The 24817-nt window shown below is 48.4% G+C and overlaps 1 protein-coding gene across 1 annotated transcript in view; it reads left to right on the top strand.

Annotated features, from left to right (window-relative positions):
- The first annotated feature begins 210 nt into the window (after positions 1 to 210).
- CENPE (centromere protein E) overlaps positions 211 to 24817 on the top strand; it is a 466760-nt gene continuing 442153 nt past the window's right edge. Inside the window, 2 exon segments of the mRNA XM_030192156.1 lie at positions 211 to 269; positions 2838 to 2935. Of these exon segments, the coding sequence (XP_030048016.1) occupies positions 214 to 269; positions 2838 to 2935 (154 nt within the window). The 5' untranslated portion in view covers positions 211 to 213.

Genomic DNA, 24817 nt, shown 5'->3' with positions numbered 1-24817 from the left:
TTCCACATATCGGTTTTGACTTCACGATACAATAATTTTGATTTTTAATTTTTGTTATATTCCAAGCCGGGCTCTCCCCCCTCCCCCCTTTCAACCCAGGAAGTAGTAGAGGCTTTTGCAAGACGTAAGCGAAGAACAGCCAATCAGGACGTGACGTGAGGAAGATTCAAAGTGAAGGAAGGGCGCCAGTGCCGGCTCTTCACCGAGAGAAAAATGTCTGAGGAAGATACCGTGAAAGTGTGTGTGCGGTTGCGGCCGCTTATCCGCAGGTGAGGAGAAGGTGTTGCCTCTTGCGGGTTGATTTGTAGATTCGGCTGTCCATTCTTGGCGCTTAGTCTTTGGAGGTAGTAGCCCCGCACCCTTTCTCTTCATGTTTCTGTTTGGGAGCTGAGCCGACAAACTTTCTGTAGTCTCTCACGCTTTGTTTTTTTTTTTTCCGATCCTAGCGGTTGGTGTTTTTGTTACTCATCCGTCAACTTAGGGGGATGGTGGATCTGGTTCGTTTCTGACATGCCCCTAAAATCTGCTCGGGAGCCACAGAATTATACATCTGATAAGGCTCCTCAAGTATTTAGGCATGTTGTACCCAGGATATAACTTGTTTTAATCATCCCCCTGCCAATCATATGTCTGGAAAAAGTGTGTGTGTGTGTCGGGTGGGTGGGTGGGTTGTTCAGATAAGAACCTGGTCTGCCTAGAGTGGCATAATTTAAGAGGCAGCACCGGAACAATCTCCCCCCCCCCCCCCCCCCCATTTTGTTTCAAGCCTCCTTTTCTTCCCTTTTACTACCAGGTATTCAGTGTCTCCCTTCTTCCAGGTAGAAATGTGACTGTCATTTATATAAGCCAGCGGGGCCTTGAGCATCTTCTATAGATGCTGATTGGCTTTTTCTGAAGGAAGGTAAGATAGAAACTGGACACCTTACAGGACAGTTGGAGAGAAGGTGAGATGCTGGAAATGGAGGAGGGAGGGGGGCTTTGAGCCACCCCTTGATAGGGGAGGTGCATGTTTGAAGGTTCACCTAGAGGTGTATTTTCAAAGCACTTAGTCTTACAAAGTTCCATAGCTTACTATGGATCTTTGTAAGTCTAATTGCTTTGCAACAGCTACCTCAGGACAACACTGACATCGAAATCTTCCTTAATGAGTTGGACCCAACCACTGGAGAATACCCGGCTGACTGAACCTGGTTAAAATGCGCCCTCCTTACCGTCGATGCAGTTGCACAGGCGATCAGCTGGTTCTCTAACACTCACTGTAAACTAGATACCTGTCCCAACTACCTAATGAAATCTGCCCCTGACTGCTTCATAGCGGGACTGGGAGCTGACAAGGGTACAGATGTGGGATGGGAGGAGGAAGAGTATATCTCCCAATAGTTTCAGATGTGGGATGGGAGGAGGAAGAGTATATCTCCCAATAGTTACTGGGGCATTAGAGATAACAAGGAAAGGTGAAGCTGGAGGAGCAGAGAAGTGGAGTTTGGGGTCCTTTAAACAAATGTTCTGTTGTCTGTTCCCTAATGCAGTGTTTTATTTGCAGAAAGATTACCCAGATACAGTTATGATAGCGAAACATAGCGCTATGTCAGGCAGAAGCAACCAATCTATTTGAGCTCCATGTTGGAGTGGTGCTACTCTGTTTCTACGGCTTTGGTGATTTTGATTTTTGACAAGCTTTAAATGTTTTATGGATTTATGCTCTTATGCACATATATAAGAAGATAATTGCTTAAGAAAAAATACATTGGACCGATGAGGATTATGTGTGGTGCCTAAGTACGTTTTGTATGTGCTTTTGGATATTTGAGTCCCCACTTTCTGATGGTCCACAAACATTTAAAAAATATTATAAAGGACACCTCTTTTCGTGGTGTTATTGATATATTTGGTCTCTTATTGAAGTCTGGCAAACCACTCTTTTGTTATCAATGATAGGAGGGGATAACAGAATGGTACAGCCCAGACAACAAGCAAATCCTGGGCACCAGAGGGTAACTTCTAATTTATGTGGTGACCTAGATTTTGAAATTTGTCAAGTTCTGATTTGCTTTCCCAGGCATTCTGTCTTCACTAAGGCATATAAACCCTGGACCAGTGCTTTGGCACAGTTTTGCTGCCTTTGCACTCCCAGTGAAGATTGGAGAATTCATCGATTCTGGTGTAGTTTCTGCTAGAGTTTGTACTGTAATGGCTTCCTGCTGACTAATCACAATACAGACCCTTGCAATATCATTCCACCTCATAAACATTGAAGATTGCTGTGTTCCAAGTCTCATTTTGGGGTCAATCAGCAAGTTTAGCCATTTAATCCTTGCTGCCAGAAACTAAAGAATAAAGAACACAGTAGAAGTTTAAGATCTGCCCCTTGCAATCCTTCAACTGTCAAAGGGGCAGCTTAACTGCCATTAATTTGTATAGCTATAACCAAAGTGTGCAGCACTGTAGATACACATTAGAAATTGTCCCTTCTCCATACAGCTTAAAGTTAAGACGCATGACAAAACAAGGAACCAGTGCACATAAAAACCTCATTTCACAGCATTTACCTAAAAAGTAATCTGTTTTGGATTGCTTATGACACTTTTTTTGTTTTTTTTTAAGGAATAAAGGTCAAATCAGCAAATAGGTTGTATGGCAGAGTCATGTTTGAGGGGTGGGGGGGAGACGACTTAAAAAGAAGAATGGGGGGGGGGGAGGGAAAAGCCAGAGGTGAAAGCAATGCGCATCAAAAGCCCTTGATGTACATGGCCCACTGAATAAAAATCTGACAAAGCAATAATCTGTAAATGACATTTAAAATGCTGACTTTTAAACTTTTTTTTTTGTCCCTGTAGAGAGAAAAACAAAGATCACGGTGATTCGGTTACAGTCTTCTGGAAGGCAGACCAATGTTCTGTTTCTCAGACTGATGGTGCAAAGTCTTTTAATTTTGGTAAGACTGGGGATGACTTTTAAAAAGATCAGTGTATTCTAATGCAGGATGTGTTTGTACAGCAGCTACTTGAAACTTGGACTGATCTGTAGAAGAGGATCAAAATACAGTGACATTAATGCCACATCTATACTAGTTTGTTTTTTCAAGCCTTACACTATTAGGCTTATCCAGCTAGGAGGGTGTCTCTGTAAGACTATATATAAATATTGGACATTTCAAAGCGTTAGGTAATTTTATGAGCATAACTGGGTATAACTGTGGCAGGATGCTGCTTGTGTCTTGTTCTGGGTCAGCAGGTTGCATGCTTAAGCTAACTTGTAGAAACAGTGCCCATGATTCCGTTTCTCCATTTCTGGGTCAACACAATTCTTTAAAATAGTAGTATTTGTTATATATACACTGGCACAACTCCCGTGCAGCAACCTAAAACTCGCTTCAAACACGCCACTGATCTCAAAGGACAAGCTCTCCAGGTTTCATTCAGGACTATGCCTTCCTGGCAAAAACGTTTCTTTGCAGGCTCCACCTTGCAGTGCTTGATAACTCTGTTCATGGACTTAACTTTTTAAATTCTACAGACTATATACTTAAATTGCATCTTACTGAGGAGCTAATGTACAAAGCATTACTATGAGTTTTACTGGTTGAAAAATGCGTAAATGGTTTCAGCGCAGGTATTAACTCATGTGGAAACCATTATCACAGACTACTAAAATGCATGCTAATATGATCATTAGGTATTCCACGGCCATGCTCTGTTTCTCATGCACAAAGTGAATGGGGAAAACCATGTTCCTTAGGGGCCATTCCAGACTGGTCAAAACGCTTGGGTTATGCAAGCCTACCAACTGAGAACACTGACTCTGAATACTGTACTAAACCCCTATGCAGCTGTCAGCCAGACAGTATTTTCTCAGTTTCCCAGCAGGTGTGGATCATAACTCCACTATATCACCCACACTCCAATCCCTTCAACACATCTCTTACTACTGTCCCACTCTATGTAATTATCCCACTCTATGAAATTATGCCGTCCCTGTGACACTTTGTTCCATACTTTGTATCATCTCTGTGATACACCGTACCATACTTTATATGCCGCACTGAACCTAATCTAAGTAATTACAGTATGTCATCTCTTTGATACATTGTTTCCATCCCTGTATTATCTCTGTGATACTTTGTACCATACTTTGTAAACCGCACTGAACCTGCTATTGAGCGGGAAAGAGCGGGGTATAAATGCCACAAATAAAATAAATGTGCAGTCTGGTAGGTATTTGCCCTTTTTCCCTTCTGCAAAAGAGAAAAAATAGAAGGAAATAAAAAAAAAGCCTTTTGTCTCTGCCTCTCTGTGAGGGGTGTTGGTCCTTGGGGGACACTTTTTCCCTGGGGGTGTTACACTTGGAAGGCCGTGTTCCCCCACCCCTCTCATAGTGACCTATCTGTGGTCGCTCATTGAGCTTTGTGGTCGGGTGGCTGATATGGCTTCTAAATAGAAGCTTTGTTGTCTTTATTTTCGTGACTATTCTTTTTGGGGAAGAGTTAGATAAGCTGGTGTGAGGGCTCGGCAATACTAAGATCCCGAGGCTTCCGGAAGACAAGCCCAGTGGGGGTGGTAGAAGTACCACCAGTCGAGGGCATCTGCAAGAAACTGTAGTACCATGCTGATCATTTCAGAACCATTTCTTCCAGCATATACAGCCCCTTTGGGGGGGGGGGCTTATCGGGGAGGCCATGAGCTGGGTTCAGGGGTCCTTAATGATGGTGCCAGGGTCCAGTCTCTGGTAGTATTTAGCGCTGTGTTGCAGGAGTTCTTCTAGAGGTGGGCCCACATTACGATGGATTAGTGGGTTCTTTAGGTGGTTCGTGAAGGTTACTCTCTCATGTTTGATCGTGCTCTACCGGATTTGCTTGTGGAGCCCCCTTGTTGCTCCATTTGGAAAGCGGGCGTGGTGCAGGGGACTTATCACGTTGTGGACTGTAGTGCCGGCGCCGCGAGAGAACAGGGGAACAGGATGTTACTCCACCTACTTCATGGCTCTCGAAGGAGTGTTACTTTTGTCCAATCCCGGATCTCAAATGGGTGAACAAGGCCCTCAATCATTTGTAATTATTGCAGTCTGGATGGAGAGTTTCTTATTTCCTTGGACCTCATGGAGGCTTACCTCCATATTGCCATTTGGAAGGCGCATTAGTGCTTTCTGCGGTTTGTCATCTTAGGATGACACTGTCAGTTTTACATGTTGCCTTTCAGGCTGGTGACGGCTCCCCAAACCTTTCCCAAGGTGATGGTGGCGGTGGCCTTGTGCAACAAAGGCGTCTTGTTCATCTGTACCTGGATGATTGGTTGATTTGGGCAAAGTTGGTACAGGAAAGTGAGCGCAGCACAGCCCGATTGGTTCAGTTCCTGGAAAATCTGGGTTGGATAGTCAATTGCGCCAAGAGTCATCTTTCTCCTTCACAGGTCCTCGAGTACCTGGGGGTTTGGTTTGACACCCAGGTTGGGTGGGTCTTCCTGCCTCACTCGAGGATTCTCAAGCTGCAGTATCAAGCTCGGGGACTTCTTTCAGAACTGGCTCCAAGGGTGTGGGAATTTCTACTTTCTGGGCTCGATGGCGGCAGCGATTCTGTGAGCCTGTTTTCATACGAGGCTCCTGCAGTGGGTCTTCCTGGCTCGGTGATCCTGCAGTTGGATGCTCTAGAGATTCGGTTCTTCGGGTGGAAGTGGTTCTGTGAGCCTGTTTTCATATGAGGCCCCTGCATTGGGCCCTCCTGGCTCAGTGGTCCTACATTTGGATGCTCTAGAGATGCGTTTCCTCTCCGGGGGGAGGCCTAACCTGCATCTGTGGCTGCACACCGGCAATCCCACCAAGGGTATTCATCTGGAGGCACAAACTTGGATGGTGGTCATGATGGATGCCAGCTTAGATGCTCTAGAGATGCTGTTCCTTTATGGGGGGGGAGGCACATCCTGTATTGGTGGCTGCACACCGGCAATCCCACCAAGGATATTCCTCTGAAAGCACCAACTTGGACGGTGGTCATGACGATTGCCAACTTGATGGGCTGTTGGTCGTGCAGGAAGCCCGTTGGCCAATCAACTGGCTTGAGACTAGGGTGCTCCATCTTGCTCTGCTGGCCTTTCAGCCGTGGCTGGCTGGGTGGACGGTCCGCATGCTGTCCAACAATGCCACAGCCGTGGCATATGTCAATTGGCACAGTGGCACAAGGAGTCTGCTGTCGCGGAGGCAGCCTTCGGTGGGCAGACGTTCACTTGGCTCATCTGTTGGCAGCCCATGTGGCGGGCGCAGAGCCATGTGCAGGCGGATTTTATCAACTGGCATACCTTGGATCCCAGGGAGTGTTCCCTTTTGCTGGAGGCCTTCAGGCAGGTGGTGCACCATTGCAGTCTCCCAGGTCTAGATCTGACGGTAAAGGTGCGCAACACTTAGGTCCCACTGTTTTGTTTTGTTTGTTTTTTTATTTAAATCATTTATTTATAATTTTTCATTTTACAAGGGTCACTTGCAAACAGTAATACAGAGATGATTGCACATTAATACAATATCAGAAGAAAACAATCCCAACTAGATATATGGATTATATACAATCTTTCTCTTTCTTAGACCACAAAGTGAAGAAAAATAGGGAGAGTGAAATAAGACAAGTAGATCAATTAAACAGAAAAAAGAAAACATGGTATTAACCTGATTATCCCCAGATATTACTCACCTAATACATTATTCCACATTGATCATCTGGTTGGCTTCCTCAAGATCAAATACGGCGTGTAGTCAATTCATTTAATTGAGAACATACTTATTGTCCAGGTTTTAGTTAGAAATAATACATCTGATTACATTCTCTCTTTTAAAAACCAGAAATTATTTAACGATACATATACTCAAGTCTCTAATTCAAATCCCAGTGATTAAAGCAATCCCAGTTTCCTTAGCGTCCCTCCGGACCGGACCAGGATTGGACTGATGGGTTGTGCTCGCCTACCAGCAGGTGGAGACTGAGAAAAAACTCTGACTCTAGAGAGCCAATAGGAGCCCTGGCCATGTGACCTTAGCCTCAGTATTTTCTCAGTCTCCCAGCAGGTAGGAAGTGAGCCCATTAGTCTCTCTCCTTTTCTCTTTAGATATTACAGATATTTGTGATAATTCTTCTGTGCCTGGAATCTTATTTAGAGGCTTGACAGGGTTTCCTTTCTCTTCTTTCTTTGACAGCCTCGGGGGTGTTAAACTCGGGTGTCTCGAGTCCACCCCCCTTCCTCCCCATCTCCCTGGCTTAGCAGGGAAGGGCCGTCCCTTTCTCTGGAAAGGTGTACCGTCTTTGGGAGAGGCAGCCACTTTTAACAGGCAGCTGCTTTAAAAGAATTAAATAAAAGGAAATTCAAAGAAGCAGCCTTTCTTTCCCCAGACTTCTAACGAGCAGGCAGCTCCAGTGTTTTATTATGATTGAGGGGTTATAAAAAAAAAAAAAAACAAACAGAAGAAAATAATTCAGTGTCTGTGACTTTAAACAGCGATTTTTCTCGTCAGATTTAATTTCCTCCATTTTCTTGCGTTTTGGCGGCGGCAGTTTAAACAAATGAAAAAAAAAAAAAGAAAGAAAGGTGCGTAAGCGCGGCCACCTGTTTTTTCCGATATGGCTTAAAAGTTCAAACAGCTGCTGTCGGTCAGCGTCGCGCAGTTCACGCAGCCGGAACGTGTAAATTTTGCTCTCCCTTCAAGGTTTCTTCGGGTCCGGTGCTGCCTCCGGTTTTTTCGGGGCCTTTTTCGCCGGCTGTTGTTTCTTCGCCGTTCCACTAGGCTCCGCTTGTTCGGAGGTGTCGGGCATGCTGTTGACGATCGCCACGGGGCCAGTGGCGCGAACAGCGGCCATTTTGTTTCTTCCTCCGTCTTATCAGTCGGGGATCTCTGCTGAAGGTAAGGCTGCAGTTCATAGAGCAGTTCGGCTCCAAGATGTGTACACTTTTGTATGTGCTGAACGGCGTATTCTAAAATGCACTTCACATCAGCAGGCAATATTTGGTTGAAAGGGGGCTCCTTTCATATATGGATATATAACAAGCTTTTTTTGTTTTAAATTTCTATGTATCACGGGGCTGTTAACACTAGTTTTTTCTGGTGCTCAGTCATTTTTCATTGCCTGGTGGAAAATCTACATCTTATCATAATATCATAATTCATTTCAAGCATTTTCCTCAATAGCATTTTACTCCATGCCTATGATGTTATATAGTGTTTTAAGAACTTAACAATCACTCTCAATGGCTGTAGTGTTATACAGTGTTTTCTTTTTCAGACTTTAAGAAGCCTTCTCTAGAGGCATACAGTAGATTGTTCAGATGCCATGGGGATATATCAGTTCTTTCATATTCTCTGAGGGACAGTCCTGTCTACCAAGCTCCCAATCACTCAGCTGCAATAGCAGGCATGCTTTATTCATGTCTTTCCTTCTTTTCCAACTGCCTTGAAGCCTCTCATATTTCATTTTAGCTTTCTTCTGGTTTTTACAGGACATATGGTCACTTAGAGAATAAAGTCATCCTTTCATTTTGCATATTTCCCACTTAAAGATAGTGGACGGTCCTCAAACCATCTACTCGTGTTTGTCTCTACTCTATCAGTTCAGCATTGGCAGGTTATAAACATCCTGGTTTGGTCCAGTATGCCTATACATACCATCTGCTATCTCTTCCTCTTCCTTAGAGACCTAATGTTATATCAAGCTTTCTTGAATTCAGATACAGTCTTGTCTACACTGCCTTCACCAAGTGGCTGTGGCACAACTTCACTTTTTTCGTTACAGGTATTTTCCAAGTTTGTCCTTTTTCATTTTCATTCTATGCGCCTTCACTCCAGAGTGTTCTTTCAATTGGAAGGGGATTCACTCACTTCCTGTGTCTTTATGCCATAGGTACATAAATATGGTTATGCTGGGTAAGGCCTAAAGTCCATCAAGTCCAGCATTCATATCTAATGGGCATAGGTACATAAGTTTTGCCATTCTGGGAAAGCTCAAATGTCCACCTTTCTACAACCAGAACAGCATTAAAGAAAAAAAGAAAAAAAACCTCTCACGAGAGTATCGAACAGAAATCTCTGCTCCCAAAGCAAGGCTTTGCAGTAATTCTGCAAACTAACGCATACAATATTTGCCATGGCTGTTCACCACTAGGAACACCGGGGACCCTGGGCCTAGGTTCGGTGTTTTAACCTGAAACAAGCTCAACATTCATATCTATTGGGTGTGAGTCTGGTACTACTACTACTACTTAACATTTCTAGAGCGCTACTAGGGTTACGCAGCGCTGTACAAATTAACAAAGAAGGACGTTCCCTGCTCAAAGGAGCTTACAATCTACATCTCAGTGAGGGAGGACGCATGACCGTGGTACGTGGATTAGTGGTATGTGGATTAGGGAGATCCAAGAAATTACAGGCCGGTGAATCAGACTTTCATACTGGGACAATTTTTTTCTGTCCGGAGCGTACTACCATAGCTGGTGGACTCCTATATTCAGAACTTTCTATATTCAGAACTTAGCCAACTATGGAACGCCATAGAGATAGGGTTGGAGTTTGTAGCCCTATTTAACTGGTGTCCTTGGAGGCTCATTTTCAAAGCACTTAGCCTCCCAAAGTTCCATAGAAACCTATGGAACTTAGCCTCCCAAAGTGCTTTGAAAATATGCCTCTTGGTCACCCTTCCTCTTCTCCTCAGGATCCAGAGAATGGCTAGTTTTTTGCTTATGCATTAACCGGTCATTTTCAGCAGTACTCTCTCTTCCGTTCTTTTATAGATCTAAGAGGATGTTCATTGCGCTCTTAGGGTCATTTCATTCTTACCTAGACGACTGCCTAATTGGAGAAAGTCTTATCAGCAGAGTTCTCAGGTCACGCACCGGGTGTTGCATTTCTTACAGTCTCTAGGTTGGGTGGTGATTGTAGCCAGGCCTCTCATTTGATCTCTCATCAGATATCTCTGATTTTCTCTTTGTTTAGTCAGGTTGGCGCACAGTCTTTTGTCTCCTCTGCAAACATCCCAGTTTATATTTTTCTTGGTGACCTTGGGCCTTCGGCCATTTCCTCGCTCTATTCTGCAGAATGCAATTTTACTTTCTAATGCCCAAGAAGGAATTTTCCTTCATCCTATTGCGAATCTCAGGGTCATCAATCGCGCTATTTAAGTGTCATCTAGTTATCTCAAGAACCTTAGTTCTGTCATTGGGATGCTTCGTGCAGTACACTTTTTGGCAGAAGCTTGTTTGTATATATTTTTTTTCTGGGGGACCTCAGCAATTCATTTTACCTTCGGGTGAATTTGGTTTTCCCTACTGACAAACAAGGCGGAGAGAGCTATGTTGGTCCTTGCCATGGCAATGGGTTATGTCATCCGCCAAGGAGGAGTTAAGAGTATACTCTTGAGTTTGTAGTCATTTTTTCTTAGTTGTCTCACCCTGCATTTAGGTGAATGGACTCTCATTTTTTCAGCCTTACTTCCTCACTGCGACACTTCAGGGCTATCTCTTTTTGCCTTCAGGCTCTCGAACATTTCTTGCTTCTTCCGTTCAGCAACAGTCTTGACGGAGACAGGGACAGATGCCAACGTCCAGCAGGGGTTTTTCAACCTTCTTTATGCGTTTCTTCTGTCTTCTCACTAGGTGTTCACGCAGAACCAAGGCACCCTTCTACATCAGGACCCCCAGTCACTCAAACTTATGGCGTGGTTACTGGGTCCGCAACGTCTTTGATATTTTCGCAGGAAGTACTTCAAGTTTTAATTGCTTCCAGACAGAAATCTACATTAAGGTCCTATGAATCAAAGTGGCGACGGTTCACTCTGTGGTGCTCCTCTCGCCACTTCATTCCACAAACAGTATCCATTTCGCATGTTTTGGAATATCTTCTGCATCTTGCGAAATCTGGTCTGTCTTACTCATCCATTAGAGTTCATTTGGCAGCTCTATCAGTGATGCATGATACTGTTGACAACCGCACGCTTATGCAGCATCCACTGTCAAAGCGGTTTGTTAAAGGAGTCCTGCACCTGTACCCCCCCCGCTTCGTCCACCAGCTAGGTGAACAGACTCTTAAAGTTCTGTTTTTCTAGTAGCCATAACTTTTTCTATAAAGTTTTCCTCTTCAAGCAGGGTTTCCTAGTAGCCATTGCAGCAAGTAGATCTATGTGTGGAATACTTCTACGGTTGGTAACTTCTTTTCGGTCTGCTGTAGTTTAAAGTTTTCACCTTTCCCAATCGGTTTTTTCTTATTGGTTTTGTCCTTCTAGCTGGTAGGCGTAAAAGTTTTTCATTGTTTCTAACCCGCTATATCTCGAAGGATCAAGGAAATGAGAATGTCTATTTCTCTTCTCGCTGAGAGGGCAGTTCCACAGCGTATTACAACATATTCCACAACTTCAGAAGCGGGCTCTATTCTTACTACAGCGATTTTTGGTGTTCTCGGTGCACATTGGTAAGTTGGCAACTTAGTCCTAGTTTCATTTTATTTTGCTCATTGGGACACACTACATTTTAGTTGTCGCCAGGTGGCCTATGCAGCATGAACATTTCTCTGCAGTTTTCATAGGGTCCCTCCCTTCAGATTACTGCTTTGGTACTTCCCATCAGTCCAATCCTGGTCCGGTCCGGAGGGATGCTAAGGAAGGAGAAATTAGATCTTACCTGCTAATTTGCTTTCCTTTAGTCCCTCCGGACCGGACCAGGCCCCTCCCATGTTCTCTCTACTCTTTAGCTTCTTTTATTAAGTAGGAAGTGTATTCAGTAGGAAGTGTATTCATTCCTTTACGATTCGTGGAACAATACTATATATATACAGAACTTTACGTGGTCTATACCACTTCTCTGGTGGTTGCTGGTGAGCTCAATTGCTGGAATCTATCTATAAAACCTTAAATACGCCATACCACTTCTCTGGTGAGAGTTGTAGCTGAGCTCAGTTGCTGGAATATCTATAAAACCTTAAATATGATTTACCACTTCTCTGGTGAGAGTTGTAGCTGAGCTCAGTTGCTGGAATATCTATAAAACCTTAAATATGATTTACCACTTTTCTGGTGAGAATTGCTGGTAAGCTCAGTTGATGGAATATATATAAAATCTTAAGTGGGCCATACCACTTCTCTGGTGAGAGTTGCTGGTGAGCTATATTATGCGTGAGCCATACCACTTCTCTGGGGAGAGTTGCTGGTGAGCTATATTACATGTGAGCCAAATCGCTTCTCTGGGGAGAGTTGCTGGTGAGCTATATTACATGTGAGCCAAATCGCTTCTCTGGTGAGAGTTGCTGGTGAGCTATAGTACAAGTGAGCCATACCACTTCTCTGGTGAGAGTTGCTGGTGAGCTGTAATACATATCGGGCCATACCTCTGGTGAGAGTTGCTGGTGAGCTCTGATACTTGGCATTGCCGAGTGCTTTGTGGCTGCTAGGATTCCATACGGCACAGAAGGTCTTTCTTTCTTTCCTGCTTTGTTATTCAAATACTGAGGCTAAGGTCACATGGCCAGGGCTCCTATTGGCTCTCTAGAGTCAGAGTTTTTTCTCAGTCTCCACCTGCTGGTAGGCGAGCACAACCCATCAGTCCAATCCTGGTCCGGTCCGGAGGGACTAAAGGAAAGCAAATTAGCAGGTAAGATCTAATTTCTCCTTTCACAGGCTTCACTCCTTTCGAAGTAATAATTAAGGAAATATTTCTGAGGAAAACTTTAGGAGTCATACCTGGAACTCTGGGAAAAACAATAATCTCGACATTAATCATCCACAAAAACATCCACCTTATTATTCAAAGTTTCTGGTCCATTATCATTTTCAAAATCATAACCACTTCTTGCTTATACAGAACTTCATATGTCTTATCAACTTTTTCACACTCAGAGGGTTCAGTCAAATTGTCCATGCAATAAGATCATATCTGAAACAAAGTTATTTGCTACCGCCGTTAGGTCCCGAAGCGCCTTCCAGATGGTATTCAATGTAACCTCCACGGAAGCCAAAAACTCCAGATGATTCTCTTGAGGTGTTTAGGAGTGGTTCCGCCGATTCGGGTTCTGCTGTAAACGTCCTCCGTTTCAGTATATTCCTCTAACTCACTTCTCCACTCCTTTGGACATGGTGGTTGAATAATTCGGGAGCGATGGAGTTGTTTTTCCAGGTCCAAGAGCATCGACGCTCCTTCGCCGGCACTAATCAAAGGACTTACCAACCCTTTCATCTGTGGGCAGTTCGATGCGCAGCGGTCCCGTACTTGCTGCTCAGGGGACAAAACGCTGGCCATCAGTGGCTGACCGCTGGTTGTTCCCTTCCTCTCGGTTAAGGAAAATGCAATTGCAAAGAGGAAATTTTACATAAAGAAGACAGAACCTCAGAGGGCAGCTGGGCCGTTGGGCATACGAACTCCAGGTCACCATCTCACCACTCTTCCAGTTTGGGACACTCTTTGTCTGGTTTCTCCTCAGAGGCCTGTCTGATATGGGTAGCCCTTCAGCATAGCCTTCCGAGTCATTGAAACATGGAAGCCCCTCCACCACTACAAGGTGGTGTCCCTTTGGAGGGGGGTCCCACTGTTTTTCGGTTGATGGGGAGAGGCCTGCACAAGAGGGGGTTGATGCACTGATTCTTCCATGGCTGGTGGAGATATTGCTGTACGTGTCGAGTGATTTAGAGGATTGAGGTGCATCTCGGTTCAGTGGTTCTCATCGCACCAGACTGGCATTGGGTAGCTCTGGCAGTGGATGGTCTGCTCAGTCTGTGGGACGAGGCCAGCCTGTTAAGGCAGGGCCCGGTGTCTAATCCCAGTCAGTCTCCATTCTTGCTTATAGCATGACTCTTGAGAAGGTGTGTCTCAGGTGGCCAGGGATTCTCTGTGTGAATGATTTCCACCATGCTACAGACATGTCGCCGCTCTACCTCTTTGGCTTATGTGTGGTTTTGGCATGTCTTTGACGACTGGTGTCAGGAATGGGAATTACATCCCTTCTGAGCAACTGTGGTGGAAATTTTTTTACTTTTATGTAGGATGGTTTAGAAAAAGAGTTGGCCTGGTTCTCCCTTTAAGGTACAGTTGGTGGTCTTTGCTTGTTTTTGGGGTCCTGTTGATGGCAAGCCCTTGGTATCTTTTCCTGATGTCATTCGGTTCGTTAGAGGTTTAAGGTATCTAGGCCCCCCTCCCCCCGATGTCCTGTGGTTCCTCCATGGGATCTTAACTTGGTATTTTGACATGTTGGTGCGTTTTGAGCCATTGTCGATGGCCACCATTAAAGATTTGGCTTTGAAAACCGTATTTTTGGTGGCTATCATGTCAGCTTGTTGGATTTCAGAGCTTTAGGCTTTGTCCTGTAGCTCACCATTTTTGGTCTTAGCGGAGATGGTTATTTTGATGACAGTGCCCTCCTTTGTGACCAAGGTAGTGTCGGTGTTTCAAGTGAATCGGTCTATTTCAGTGCTGGGCAATAAAGAACAGTGTTGTGGGTGATAAGGAGCAGTGTTTAAATAACTCTGTGGCATAAGAACATCAGGCCAAACTGGGTCAGACCAGACCAATGTCCATCTAGCCCAGTATCCTGTTTCCAACAGTGGCCAATCCAGGTCACAAGTACCTGACAGGAAGCCAAATAGTAGCAACATTCCATGCTACCAATCCCAAGGCAAACAGTGGCTTCCCCTTGTTTATCTCAATAGCAGACTTTGGACGTTTTCTCTAGGAACTTGTCAAAACCATTTTTAAACCCAGGTACGCTAACCGCTGTTACTCTGGTAAAGAGTTCCAATGCTTAACTATTTGTTGAGTGAAAAAATATTTCCTCCTAGTATTTCCATGTAACTTCCTCAAAGTGTTCCCTAGTTTTTATATTTTCTGAAAGAGTAAAAAAAATCGATTTTCTATACCACTCAGGATTTTGTAGACCTCAATCATATCTCCTCTTAGCCTTCTCTTTTCGAAGCTGAAGAGCCCTAACCTCTTTAGCCTTTCCTCATATGAGAGAAGTTCATCCCCTTTATCATTTTGGTCATTCTTCTTTGAACCTTTTCTAATTCTGCTATATCTTTTTTGAGATACTGTGATCAGAACTGAATGCAATACAGAGGCATTATAGTATTCTCGGACTTATTTACTATCCCTTTCTTAATAATTCCTAGCATCCTGTTTGTTTTTTGGTGGTCTGGTAGGCCAAGTGCTGTGCAGGATAATGCAGTATCCCTTCCTGACCCTTCTATTTGCCCCAGATTGGACATAGATTGTGTGGTACATGGATCTCGTTCATCTGGATGATCCTTTACCTCTTCCCAGAGGTTGCAGCCTGCTCCCGCAGGGTCCAGTAGTAATAGAGGATCCAGATCCTTTCTGGCTTATGGTTTAGCCCTTGAGAGGCAATGTTTTTAGCAAGGAATGTCCCCCCCCCCCCCCCCCCCCCCCATGGTGACTTTTCCATTTTACTCAAGGCCTGCAAATCTTCCACTTCCTGGCCTGTGTCAGGTGCAGTCTATTTCTCCTTGGTGCAGGTTCTTGACATGCTTAGGTTCCTGCAACAGGAATTCGATCAGAGGCTGGTGCTGAGCTCATTTAATGTTCAACTGGTAGCCCTCTTGGGGCAAAACTCTGGGGCTTTTCCCTAGTGCCCATAGGAACATCGCTTGGTTTTTGAAGGGAGTCACTTGAAACCGCTTGTCCCTCCTTGGAGTTTAAGGGCCAGATGCACTAAGGTCCTCGGAAGAGCCTTTCCCTTACCGATTCCATAGCAAATCGGTAGGGAACGGCCATGCATCAATGAAATGGAATGCAAATGAGCTGCTCGTCAGGTTCTCAAAGGTAGTCTGGAATCGTGAGCCCTTGGGCCGCTGACGGGGAGCGGCAGCAGCAGGCAAAAACCCACCAACTAGGACTGGACAGGATACAGGATTCTCAAGCAGGATACAGGAACTAGCGTGACTGGACAATACTTCACCTGCGCTTGACCGCCATTCCCTAGGGGTTGAACCCCTAGGTGCAGGCAGCCGGCAGGACTTACTGGACAGAGTGGATCAAGACAAACTTGACTAGACAGGATACAGGGTCTCAAATAGGAAACAAACACAAGCTGGGCTAGAACAGGGTTCAAGGTACAGGGTCTCAAACAGGCAGGGAATACAGACTAGGGACACTAACTAAGAAACAAGGCTAAACAAAACAAGGCAGAAGTGCACTAAGCACAAACACCAACCTGGACCTTTGGAGTTGCAAAGGCCAAGCAGAAAGTTTCCAGGTGGCTAATAAGCCCATCAGCAGCTGAGGCTCAACTGCAGCAATCTCAAGGCAGCTAAGGGTGAGGCTAGCTGCCAAACTTCCAAGCAAGACTGGAGGGCTAAAATATCTGGACTGGACTGGAAAGTCTATTTCAGCCACCGGTTCTGGCCACCAGAGGGCGAGAAGAGCACAAACCAAGAAAAAGTCACAATCGTGACACTCGTAGCTCACTTACATTCTCTATTCCCCTGGAAGCCAGTCGGCCGGTCGAGCATGTGCAGAGCAGCCAAACGTTATGCTGGCTGCTCTGCGCATGCCAAGGACGTCCTTTATACCTGCCCATTTGTCTTTTACCTTACTTCTTCCTTTCTTTCACCCTCTTTTTAGTTTCCTCCTTTTCATCCTTCATCTACCTACCAACTTTTCTCATCTCTCCAGTGCTCTCACTGCCCCATCTGTCTCTCTTCTTCCCCTGTCTTTTATTTCCCCCTCCATCTTTCACCCACTCTCTAGTCCTCTATTTCCATCGTCTGTACTCATCTCTTCCCCTCAATAGCTCCATTCCTGTCTTTCCTTCCCTTGCCTCTGTGCCATTCTTCTATCTCTACCCCATTTCCTATTGCCATGTCTACCTTCACTCAGCCACTTCAGAGATCCCCTTCCTCTCATATCCCTCTCCAGTACCTCATCCCTTTTAATGTATTTCATCCTAACTCCAGTCTTCCAGGTCATTCGTATAATGTTTCTCTCTTTCTCCATATTTCATATATTTCTCTTACTCTCCATCTTACACTCTCACTCATTCTCCCAATCCATCGACTCATAACTACCAATTGCAGGATCCTCGCTGTTCTATTGAAATTCCCTCTTCATCTCTCCCATCCATAATTCTCTGCAATGCCCCCCCCCCCCCCCTCCCAGGCCGCCTCAAGGGACTGTGGTGCCCTGAGTGAACTTTGCATTGGTACCTCCCCTTGCCTGTTATCCGGTTTATCCCCCTCTCTCAGGTCTCCCCCTCCTGCTGGGCCAGGTGAGTCACTGGCCCAGAGCACCGATGATAAAGGATGCCAAAATCCCAGTCTGGCATCTGTCCCTCTAGAAGTCTGAAGGTAGACTGGACTGGGGTTTTGACACCCTTTTATCAGTGCTCTGGGCCAGTGCCTCTCCTGGTTGTGCAGAGCTGGCCCTGTTTCCCCCCCCCCCCCCCCCCCCCCCCCACGTTCTCTCACTCAATCACCAATTCTAGTCATTTCCTGCTCTGTTGTATCTCCCATCCATTTTCTGCTTTTCGGGGTTTCCACTCCATTTGACATTTATTTTCCTTCCATGTCCACCATCATTCTCCGAGGACAAGCAGGCTGCTTGTTCTCACGACTGGGGTGACGTCCGCGGCAGCCCCCACCAACCGGAAAAAGCTTCGCGGGACGGTCGGCACGCAGGGCACGCCCACCGCGCATGCGCGGCCGTCTTCCTGCCCGTGCGCGACCGCTCCCGCCAGTTCCTTTTTTTCCGCGACTGGAGAGAGTTGTGCTTTGCCGCTCTCTCTGTTTTCAGCCGCCGGATTTCGATCGCGTTTACGCGGATCGTTGCTTATTTCTTGTTTTTTGGTGACCGCCGGTTTCCTTTTTTTCCAAAAAAAAAAAAAAAAAAAAAAAACCTGAGCGTGTGGAACACGCGCTCCCCTTTTCCCTCGCTTCCAGCGGGGACGCCACATTGCGGCCTAGTGGTTGCTCGGTCGTCTCTTTTTTCGAGGTGTGACTCCAGCCACCATTGACGACTTTGACTTCGCCGACGCGATTTTTCCGTCGATGTCCTCGAAGGTCCCGAGTGGATTTAAAAAGTGTGGTCGCTGCGGCCGGCCGATCTCGCAGACCGACACCCACGCTTGGTGCCTCCAGTGCCTCGGGCCGGAGCACAATATCAAGTCGTGTTCTCTGTGTCTCGGTCTCCGGAAACGGACTCAGGTTGCGAGGCAAGTTCTGCGGGACCGTCTTTTTGGAACTTGCGCCGGCCCCTCGACGTCGACCTCGAAGGCATCGGTATCGACGCCCGGCCCTTCGGTACCGGTATCGATGCCCAAGACATCGGCACCGATGGCAGCGACCCCAGGAGAACAGGTCCCGTCGGCCCGCCGGTCCTCCGGTGAGAGTGGGGGCGAGAGGCCGCGTGGGCAGTCGGCCCCGGTCACTCCCTCAACTCGCGGGCCACGGGACCGAACCCTGTCTGACCCGGTGCCTCGAGACCGAGGGGGATCGACCTCCTCCTCCTCCATGCCTTCCGGCGCCGGTGACGCGCACCGCAAGAAGGATAAGAAGCGTCGTCACCGGTCGCCCTCGGTGCATCCGGATATCGGAGAGGAGGCGACGCCGAAGCGTCATCGTCGAGAGGAAAGGTCCCCGTCGGTTGTGGAGGTACCGACGCATCGGGGTTCCGGCACCTCGGTGCCGTCTCCTGGCTCCCAGCAGCTTCTGGCGCCGACGCCCCTACCGGCCCCACCGCCTTTCCCGGCAGCGGGCCTGGACGAGTGCCTCAGAGCCATCCTTCCGGGGATCCTGGAAGGGCTGATGCGCCAGGCTGTGCCGGCGCCGGGGGTGCTTGCGCCCTCGGCGCCGATGACTGTGGCGCCGGTGAGCTCTAGCCCGGCGCCGGGGCCGTCGACACCGCCGCCGCTTGCGGTGCCGGTCTCGACCGCCACGCAGGTGGAGTCCCCGTCGACGTCGATGGAGGGAGCTCCGTCCCCGCCGGCGCGGGAGTCCACCGCTCGACGACACCGAGACCTCGGTGCCTCGACGTCGAGCCGGGCCCGGTTCAGGACTCAGCTACATGAGCTTATGTCCGACACCGAGGATGAGGACTCGTGGGGGGAAGAGGAGGACCCTAGATATTTCTCCTCAGAGGAGTCTACGGGCCTTCCCTCGGACCCCACGCCTTCACCGGAGAGGAAACTCTCACCTCCCGAGAGTCTCTCCTTTGCCTCCTTTGTGCGGGATATGTCTATTAGCATTCCCTTCCCCGTGGTCTCTGTGGATGAGCCGAGGGCCGAGATGCTCGAGGTCCTCGACTATCCATCACCACCTAGAGAGTCCTCCACGGTGCCGCTGCACAATGTCCTCAAGGAGACACTGCTTCGGAACTGGGTGCGACCATTAACTAACCCCACCATTCCCAAGAAAGCAGAGTCCCAGTACAGGATCCACTCCGACCCAGAGCTAATGCGGCCACAATTGCCCCATGACTCAGCGGTCGTGGATTCTGCTCTCAAGAGGGCACGGAGTTCGAGGGATACCGCCTTGGCGCCCCCGGGGCGGGAGTCTCGCTCTGGACTCGTTTGGGAGGAAGGCCTACCAATCCTCCATGCTCGTGACCCGCATCCAATCATACCTGCTCTATATGAGCATTCACATGCGGACCTATGTGCAACAACTGGCGGACCTGGTCGAGAAGCTCCCGCCGGAGCAGTCCAGGCCTTATCAGGAGGTGGTCAGGCAGCTGAAGGCGTGCAGAAAGTTCCTGTCCAGGGGTATCTATGACACCTGTGACGTGGCATCTCGTGCTGCGGCCCAAGGTATAGTGATGCGCAGGCTCTCATGGCTGCGTGCCTCTGACCTGGACAACCGCACCCAGCAGCGACTGGCCGACGTCCCTTGCCGGGGGGATAACATTTTTGGTGAGAAGGTCGAGCAGATGGTGGACCAACTGCATCAGCGGGAAACCGCTCTCGACAAGCTCTCCCACCGGGCGCCTTCAGCATCCACCTCTACAGGTGGACGTTTTTCCCGGGCCCGGCAGGCTGCACCCTATTCTTTTGCAAAGCGTAGGTACAACCAGCCGGCCCGAAGGCCTCGTCAGGCACAGGGACAGCCCCAGCGCGCTCGTTCTCGTCAACAGCGTGCGCCTAAGCAGCCCCCTGCGCTTCCACAGCAAAAGCCGGGGACGGGCTTTTGACTGGATCCACGGGAACATAGCCGCCCTACAAGTGTCCGTACCGGACGATCTGCCGGTCGGAGGGAGGTTAAAATTTTTTCACCAAAGGTGGCCTCTCATAACCTCCGACCAGTGGGTTCTCCAAATAGTGCGGTGCGGATACGCCCTGAATTTGGCCTCCCTGCCTCCAAATTGTCCTCCGGGAGCTCAGTCTTTCAGCTCCCATCACAAGCAGGTACTTGCAGAGGAACTCTCCGCCCTTCTCAGCGCCAATGCGGTCGAGCCCGTACCACCCGGGCAGGAAGGGCAGGGATTCTATTCCAGGTACTTCCTTGTGGAAAAGAAAACAGGGGGGATGCGTCCCATCCTAGACCTGAGAGGCCTGAACAAATTCCTGGTCAAAGAAAAGTTCAGGATGCTTTCCTTGGGCACCCTTCTGCCAATGATTCAGAAAAACGATTGGCTATGTTCCCTGGATTTAAAGGACGCATATACTCACATTCCGATACTGCCAGCTCACAGACAGTATCTCAGATTCCGCCTGGGTGCACGGCACTTTCAGTATTGTGTGCTGCCCTTTGGGCTCGCCTCTGCCCCACGAGTGTTCACCAAGTGCCTCGTGGTGGTAGCGGCCTACCTTCGCAAGCTGGGAGTGCACGTGTTCCCATATCTCGACGATTGGCTGGTCAAGAACACCTCGGAGGCGGGAGCCCTCCGGTCTATGCAGTGCACTACTCGGCTTCTGGAGCTGCTGGGGTTTGTGATAAATTACCCAAAGTCCCATCTCCAGCCAACGCAGTCTCTGGAATTCATAGGAGCTCTGCTGAATACCCAGACGGCTCAGGCCTACCTTCCCGAAGCGAGGGCCACCAATCTCCTGGCCCTGGCTTCGCAGACCAGAGCGTCTCAGCAGGTCACAGCTCGGCAGACGTTGAGACTTCTGGGTCATATGGCCTCCACAGTTCATGTGACTCCCATGGCTCGTCTTCACATGAGATCTGCTCAATGGACCCTAGCTTCCCAGTGGTTCCAAGCCACCGGGAATCTAGAAGATGTCGTCCGCCTCTCCACCAGTTGCCGCACTTCACTGCTCTGGTGGACCATCCGGACCAATTTGACCCTGGGACGTCCATTCCAAATTCCTCAGCCCACGAAAGTGCTGACGACGGATGCATCTCGCCTGGGGTGGGGAGCTCATGTCGATGGGCTTCACACCCAGGGTCTGTGGTCCCTCCAGGAAAAGGATCTGCAGATCAACCTCCTGGAGCTCCGAGCGATCTGGAACGCACTGAAGGCGTTCAGAGATCGGCTGTCCTGCCAAATTATCCAAATTCGGACAGACAATCAGGTTGCAATGTATTACGTCAACAAGCAGGGGGGCACCGGATCTCGCCCCCTGTGCCAGGAGGCCGTCGGGATGTGGCGTTGGGCGTGTCGGTTCGGCATGCTCCTCCAAGCCACGTACCTGGCAGGCGTAAACAACAGTCTGGCCGACAGACTGAGCAGAGTCATGCAACCGCACGAGTGGTCGCTCCATGCCAGAGTGGTACGCAAGATCTTCCGAGAGTGGGGCACCCCCTCGGTGGACCTTTTCGCCTCTCAGACCAACCACAAGCTGCCTCTGTTCTGTTCCAGACTTCAGGCACACGGCAGGCTAGCGTCGGATGCCTTTCTCCTCCATTGGGGGACCGGCCTCCTGTATGCTTATCCTCCCATACCTTTGGTGGGGAAGACCTTACTGAAGCTCAAGCAAGACCGCGGCACCATGATTCTGATAGCGCCCTTTTGGCCCCGTCAGATCTGGTTCCCTCTTCTTCTGGAGTTGTCCTCCGAGGAACCGTGGAGATTGGAGTGTTTTCCGACTCTCATCTCGCAGAACGACGGAGCGTTGCTGCACCCCAACCTTCCATCCCTGGCTCTCACGGCCTGGATGTTGAGGGCGTAGACTTCGCTGCGTTGGGTCTGTCTGAGGGTGTCTCCCGGGTCTTGCTTGCCTCTAGGAAGGATTCCACTAAAAAGAGTTACTTTTTCAAGTGGAGGAGGTTTGTCGTGTGGTGTGAGAGCAAGGCCCTAGAACCTCGTTCTTGCCCTGCACAGAACCTGCTTGAATACCTTCTGCACTTATCAGAGTCTGGCCTCAAGACCAACTCAGTAAGGAATCACCTTAGTGCGATTAGTGCTTACCATTATCGTGTGGAAGGTAAAGCCATCTCTGGAGAGCCTTTAGTCGTTCGATTCATGAGAGGCTTGCTTTTGTCAAAGCCCCCTATCAAGCCTCCCACAGTGTCATGGGATCTCAACGTCGTCCTCACCCAGCTGATGAAGCCTCCTTTTGAGCCACTGAATACCTGCCATCTGAAGTATTTGACCTGGAAGGTCATTTTCTTGGTGGCAGTTACTTCAGCTCGTAGGGTCAGTGAGCTTCAAGCCCTAGTAGCTCATGCTCCATATACCAAATTTCATCACAACAGAGTAGTGCTCCGCACCCACCCAAAGTTCCTGCCGAAGGTGGTGTCGGAGTTCCATCTTAACCAGTCAATTGTCTTGCCAACATTCTTCCCCAGGCCGCATACCCGCCCTGCTGAACGTCAGTTGCACACATTGGACTGCAAGAGAGCATTGGCCTTCTACTTGGAGCGGACACAGCCCCACAGACAGTCCGCCCAATTGTTTATTTCTTTCGACCCTAACAGGCTAGGGGTCGCTGTCGGGAAACGCACCATCTCCAATTGGCTAGCAGATTGCATTTCCTTCACTTACGCCCAGGCTGGGCTGGCTCTTGAGGGTCATGTCACGGCTCATAGTGTTAGAGCCATGGCAGCGTCAGTGGCCCACTTGAAGTCAGCCACTATTGAAGAGATCTGCAAGGCTGCGACGTGGTCATCTGTCCACACATTCACATCACATTACTGCCTCCAGCAGGATACCCGACGCGACAGTCGGTTCGGGCAGTCGGTGCTGCAGAATCTGTTTGGGGTGTAAATCCAACTCCACCCTCCAGGACCCGAATTTATTCTGGTCAGGCTGCACTCTCAGTTAGTTGTTCTTCGTAGGTCAATTTCTGTTATACCCTCGCCGTTGCGAGGTTCAATTGACCTGGGTTCTTGTTTTGAGTGAGCCTGAGAGCTAGGGATACCCCAGTCGTGAGAACAAGCAGCCTGCTTGTCCTCGGAGAAAGTGAATGATACATACCTGTAGCAGGTGTTCTCCGAGGACAGCAGGCTGATTGTTCTCACCTACCCTCCCTCCTCCCCTTTGGAGTTGTGTTTCATATTTTATTGCTTGTCATTCAACTGGCGGGAGCGGTCGCGCACGGGCGGGAAGACGGCCGCGCATGCGCGGTGGGCGTGCCCTGCGTGCCGACCGTCCCTCGAAGCTTTTTCCGGTTGGTGGGGGCTGCCGCGGACGTCACCCCAGTCGTGAGAACAATCAGCCTGCTGTCCTCGGAGAACACCTGCTACAGGTATGTATCATTCACTTTCTGTGTCCCTGGCCCTCCCCCATGTTCAGCATTGTTTGTTCCCATCACCCCTGTGTCCCTGTCCCTCCTCATATCCAGCTTCTCCCTCTCTTCTCTTTCTCCCAGGGCCAGCATATCTCTCTCTCTCTCCTAAAAATTTTTTTGAGGGGGGAGGGGCATTTACCCCACTCCTGTAGCAACGCCTGTGTGTGTGTGGGAGCCTAAATGTCTGGCATATAGAGGGTTAGGTGAGAAAATGGAACTCCTAAGGACCTTTAAGTCTTGGGGATAGTCTTGGGTGGCAGCACAAAGGCAAGGTTCTCAGAAAAGAAATTAGGCAGAAGTAATGGGCATTTTTAATAGTTTGTTTCAGTGGTGTTTGCAGATATTAGGATACTGGAAACAGTCTATGTTTTGTTAGATCAATGCAAATAAGATGATGGTGGCAACATTGTTGTTTATCTTTAAGGTCTTCAGAACTAGTCTTGAGGATGAGAAGGGTGGGGACATCTGTGTCTCTTGACATTTTATTTAGCAGGGGAAAGACCCTTGCTTTCTCAAAGGGTCTAATCAATGAAGATGTAAGAAGATCGATTGATGCGGTTGGGGGAAATTGATTCTCGTACTTTTTCCAAACCTGAAGACCTTGGACTAGGTAGAGGGTTGTTTTCTGATCCCAATGGGGGTCTGGGTGGTCATAAATAAGATCTCTCACTAGTGAGAGTTTGTCAGACCGCAAGGATCCTTCACGTGGGAAGAGGGCGGACTGGGGCTGAAGCGCCTCGGACCATCCTGCAAGATTATCAATCCATGGTTGAACATAATACCATGAATTTTCATGTAATGCCACATATTGGGCAGGTGTGCTAGGCGGACCAGATAAGATAGGTTCTGTACAGATATTCAGACCTGTAGGGTGACAGGGACTGTCAATGACTGCAAGGCAGCAGCTAGATCCCTCATCAGTAAGATAACTTTGAGGGTGGCGCTGTCTGGTATGATGAGAAATAACATCATGTTGTTGGGGTATGTCGGATTTTGATGTAGCAGATGCAGTAGTATCCGGGAGTGCTGAAATGGACTTACGTAAGGAACGAAGTCCTTCTGAAACGAATGCGAGGTCATCTCCCATACTGGCCAATGTGATGCCATGTTGTGGCATACAACATGCCCCTGAAGGAATGGGAGTGTCAAGGGGACGGGTCTTGGGTAGTTCAAGGTGAGATGAATCTCCTTCCAC

This window comes from Microcaecilia unicolor, chromosome 2 (assembly GCF_901765095.1).
Source record: "Microcaecilia unicolor chromosome 2, aMicUni1.1, whole genome shotgun sequence".
In the NCBI taxonomy this organism is placed as follows: Eukaryota; Metazoa; Chordata; class Amphibia; order Gymnophiona; family Siphonopidae; genus Microcaecilia; species Microcaecilia unicolor.
Note: the sequence above shows the minus strand (reverse complement) of the source record. Positions and strands in the feature narration are given on the sequence as shown.